Source organism: Bidens hawaiensis, unplaced genomic scaffold (genome assembly GCF_021521415.1).
Source record: "Bidens hawaiensis isolate Kalapana, Puna unplaced genomic scaffold, B.hawaiensis_p1.1 tig00419494_1, whole genome shotgun sequence".
Taxonomy (NCBI): Eukaryota; Viridiplantae; Streptophyta; class Magnoliopsida; order Asterales; family Asteraceae; genus Bidens; species Bidens hawaiensis.
Window position 1 is genome coordinate 247877 of NW_027504880.1, and position 4697 is coordinate 252573.

Consider the following 4697-nt stretch of genomic DNA (forward strand, 5'->3'; position numbering starts at 1 on the left):
CAAACAACTTCAAGACTTACACAATAACACAAGATGAAAACATTAGCCTTGCTTCTCCTTTTCTCCACAATCTCACTCTCGTTAGGCCAAGAATCACCCGATCCAGTTCGTGACATAGATGGAAACATCCTCCGTTCTGGAACCGAATACTACATCTTGCCTGTCTTCCGAGGAATGGGCGGCGGCTTAACGCTAGCCCCCACCCGCAACGAGTCATGCCCACTAGACGTAGTCCAAGCAGACCTAGAAGTGGACAGTGGCTTGCCATTAACATTCACTCCAGTGGACCCGAAAAAAGGAGTCATTCGGGAAGCCACAGATCTTAACATCATATTTTCGGCTTCTTCAATATGTTTTCAGTCAAATGTTTGGAATCTCGAGGAGTACGATGGACAATTGATCGTATCGGCTCGTGGCGTGGCTGGAAACCCTGGTCGGGAAACGTTAAGCAACTGGTTCCAGATACAAAAGTACGAAGATGATTACAAACTTGTTTTCTGCCCGCAAGTGTGCAGCTTTTGCAGGCCGGTTTGTGGAGATATCGGGGTTAAAATTACCGAAAATGGAACACGACGTCTGGCTATAAGTGATGTGCCTTTCAAGGTTCAGTTCAGGAAGGCATGATCGTGATCGAACTTTGTACGGCTACGAATGAATGGATTTGGTTATTTATAATAGCATGTGTTTAAATTGTATATGCAAGAATAAATGACTATAGACTATATAGTCTTTTAAGTTGTAATCGTAATTCAATAAGAAAATGAAGTGGTTCGTAATTATATTTGCATGTGTATAATGTATATGTTTATATATAAACACCTTTTATCATTTGAGTTTAGATCGCTTATTCCCCTCTTTAATCCGTTCAAATTAATCTAATTTGTCTAGTGATAAAAGCCTAGGATGTTGAAGTTTTCAGCTTATGGGGCTTTTTTTAAGTCAGACCCGAAGTGTTAAATAACCATTGTTGAAATCCTCTCGCAAGTAAGAATCAGAAAAGGCGTTGGTTAAAGAAAACCTATAGCTGGTTACTTAATTTTAAATGTTTGTTTAATTTGTTTTTACTCTACATGTTTATTTTGCAAGAAGTTTGTATTTGCCATTTTTTTCTTTTTGTAAAGTACTTATAGGGCTCTAGCTAGCAGACAATTAATATTGTAAATTATTCAATCACTTTGAAGTTATGTCTTTGTTTTGCTTTGGTATGACATAGTAAAATTTAAGTTGGGTTTTCCATTCAACTTCAAAGCAAAAAAGTTGTGGCATAGGTTGCCACTTATATTAATAGTCACTGATGCACACATGTATTTCTTATGATTATGTGCCACTCATCTCAGTTTAATGCAAAATACTAACCAATCATGCATTCCAAAGCAGTCATGGGGTTGGTAACCCAGTGATAGCGGCAAAACCTATTAAACATCTAAAGATCTTGAATTCAAGTCCAGAAAAGTACGAAATTTGTCGTTCAAAAAACAAAATAGTACACATCCATAGCAAACTTGATCAGCGCGACTTCCAGCAAGGGTTCAACCTCTTGGGGCTGTCGAGGCTTCCCCCCCGACCCCATCAGGGTTGTACACCCTTTGAGATTGTATGCATGGCTTAGGGGCTTCACCACTTAGAACTCTTGAGGTTTCATCCTGTGTGTATACTCCCCTTTTAACTTGATTCAGTGTTAATATACTCCCAATTTCTCATTTGGTTTTAACTAAATCTGATTTCGCTAAAATCTTATTAATGACACCAACAATTAGAATATTGTTGATTGTTGCCGGAAATGGGAATTTATCTTCAATTGTATCAAAACAATCTTTACATCAAATGCGCACAAATCGTGTTGCTTAAGAAGCAAATAACTAAAGTTTATTGATTTCTAGATTCAAAAAGAATTAATGTTTTGTTGACTTCCGAATTAGGATGATATCAAGATTGATTGGGAACTTCGATCTTGCTCTTTTATTATATATTTTTACTAGTTTTTATCTCACGTATTACGGGATCGTTTTACATTATCTATTTCTAATATTTATATATCTTTTTGGATTTTAATTTTATTTATTGTAAAGAAGTTAATAATATATTTAAGGTTTGATAATAAAAGAGTTTCACAAATAAATAAGATGTTATAACACAGTTTAAAAGCTATATATCTGGGTTTGATGAGACTCATGACCAGATGATGACCCGCTTATTTTTTTTACTATAAAATTGTTTCTAAAAAACCATTTTTAGTATATCCTATCTTATAGGATTTTCATATAGGATATTTGGTGATATTAAATTTTAATTTAATGAGATGTTATAACCCGTTTACTATTTGGATTTGGTGAGACACATACTCGTGAATTCCGGTCAAATGCATGAGAAGCCTCTATTTAAAAATTAACAATCTGATGGTTTGAGAGAATATAAGAAGCAAACATAGAACTTTTAAATATTTCGTTTATACATATTTAACATTATTTATCAAAAAAAATAAGTTAGAATCTATCTGGATTTGGTGAGACCCATACTCGTGAATTCCGGTCAAATGCATGAAAAGCCTCCATTTACAAATAAAACAATCTGATGGTTTGAGAGAATATATGAAGCAAACAGAGAATTTTTAAATGTTTCGTTTATACATATTTAACATTATTTATTTAAAAAAATAAGTTAGAATCAAGATTTATCTAAAAAATAAGTTTGCTTCTTATATTAAGATTTAATATAAATTGGATGTCGTTCAATGATAGAGCACTCACTTTACTAGTGAGAGGTATGTGGTTCAAACCTCACTATCACCAATTTATATGGGAGATATGAGGGATAATCTTGGCTTGCCAGGGTTCGAGTCCTGATCTCACCCGGTTTTTACCGGCTCCTCGTTGTCGTGCCGTTTGGCGGGCGTGGGGGTCGGGTTTTATCCGGGGAATCCCTCAATTGGTGGACCGCTAGGGGCTCCGTCCGGACTCATGGCTGGCTCGGGCTACCTTCAGCCAATGGGGGCCGCGTACGCGGCGTTACTTAGTTGGTCGTTTGAAAAAACAAAGAATCAAGATTTAAAAACTACTAGCTAGTTTGCCAGACCGTCGGTTTTTGACCAAATATGCATACTATAAAGGGAAAACTTGAAGATGTAGCGTGTACAAATTGCTTCATATTCATTAAATAATATATTAACTTAAGTAGATCACATGCCTAACTTCGTATTCAAAGATGACAACCAGATCGGATATCATTGCGAGGCATCCAGCTGACTTAATCATACATACAGATACAATCACACAATTACGTGCAGCCTGCAACTCTTCCCATAGTCTTATACTCTTATCCAGATATATCCCCTATAAATACATCCTTAAACACATAAGAATTCAACAAAACAACATCATGAAAACATTTATTTTGTTTCTTCTTTTCTCCACAATCTCACTTTCTTTAGCCCAACCCTCTCCCGATGCCGTTCGTGACATCGATGGGAACTTGCTCCGTACGGGCACAAAATACTACATCCTGCCCGTCTTCAGAGGACGTGGCGGTGGCGTAACACTAGCCGCCACAAGAAACGAGTCGTGCCCACTAGATGTAGTCCAAGAAAACTTTGAGCTCGAAAACGGCCTCCCATTAACATTCACACCTGTCGACCCTAAAAAAGGCGTTATTCGAGAATCCACCGATCTTAACATTATATTCTCGGCTTCCTCAATTTGTGTCCAGTCGAACGTTTGGGTACTCGAGAGGTACGAGGGACAATGGATTATAAGCGGTCATGGAACCGCAGGAAACCCTGGCCCGAAAACATTAAGCAACTGGTTTAAGATAGAGAAGTATGAGAGTGATTATAAGCTTGTGTTTTGTCCCACAGTGTGTGACTTTTGCAAGCCTGTTTGTGGAGATATTGGTGTTGTGATTGCTGAAAATGGAAGCAGACGTCTAGCTATAAGTGATGTGCCTTTTAAGGTTAAGTTTAGGAAGGCATAAATTATAATAACTTGTTTGTTATTTTTATATACATACTTGTGTTTAAATAATATGTAAGAATAAAGGACTATGACTATAGTTTTGTAACCTTATTAATAATTATATGATTTTAGATATCATTGTACTAATTTAAACCGATCATATTATTAAGGAATTAAATAAACTTAAATCAAACAAAATAATAAAAACGCACCTTATATTTAATTAGTTTTATATTTATACAGTTATGAAAATATACGATTTTATTTATTTTTCTTCACAACAAAAAAAGTATATATCATGCTATATTGAGCTTTTAAACGATTTTTTTTTTACGAATACACACACTACTAGAAAATATACCTTTAAGGCTTTAATGACGTGCAATGCGCGTCATTAACGGGTAGAGGACACGCAAAATCGTGTCAAGGAGGGCCATGTCATAAAGGAAGACATGCATTTGCGTGTCATTTGTTTTTGATACGCATTCATGACACACATTTATGACGCGAGCTTTTTACATGCGTTTTTGACACGCATTTGCATGTCATTTTTTAAGTGTTTTAAAAAATATATTTTTTATAGAATCACTAATTTTCACATTAAATGACAATTAACATCTCAAATATAAAATAAAATACATACATTGAACATTTCCATCCATTTCATTCAATATTTCATAAAATACAAATTATAAACATTTCAAAAGTAACAATAACATTGATGTCAATACAAATTACAAAATTTCACCG

At 35.3% G+C, this 4697-nt stretch overlaps 1 protein-coding gene and 1 pseudogene across 1 annotated transcript; both read left to right on the top strand.

The window, feature by feature from the left end:
* Window positions 1-654, top strand: LOC143609149 (miraculin pseudogene; annotated as a pseudogene).
* A 2641-nt stretch (window positions 655-3295) lies between these two features.
* Window positions 3296-4017, top strand: LOC143609127 (kunitz trypsin inhibitor 5-like). The gene has a single exon (XM_077083973.1). The coding sequence runs from the start codon at window positions 3376-3378 to the stop codon at window positions 3964-3966; it is 591 nt and encodes a 196-aa protein (XP_076940088.1). The 5' UTR covers window positions 3296-3375; the 3' UTR covers window positions 3967-4017.
* The last annotated feature ends 680 nt before the right edge of the window (window positions 4018-4697 follow it).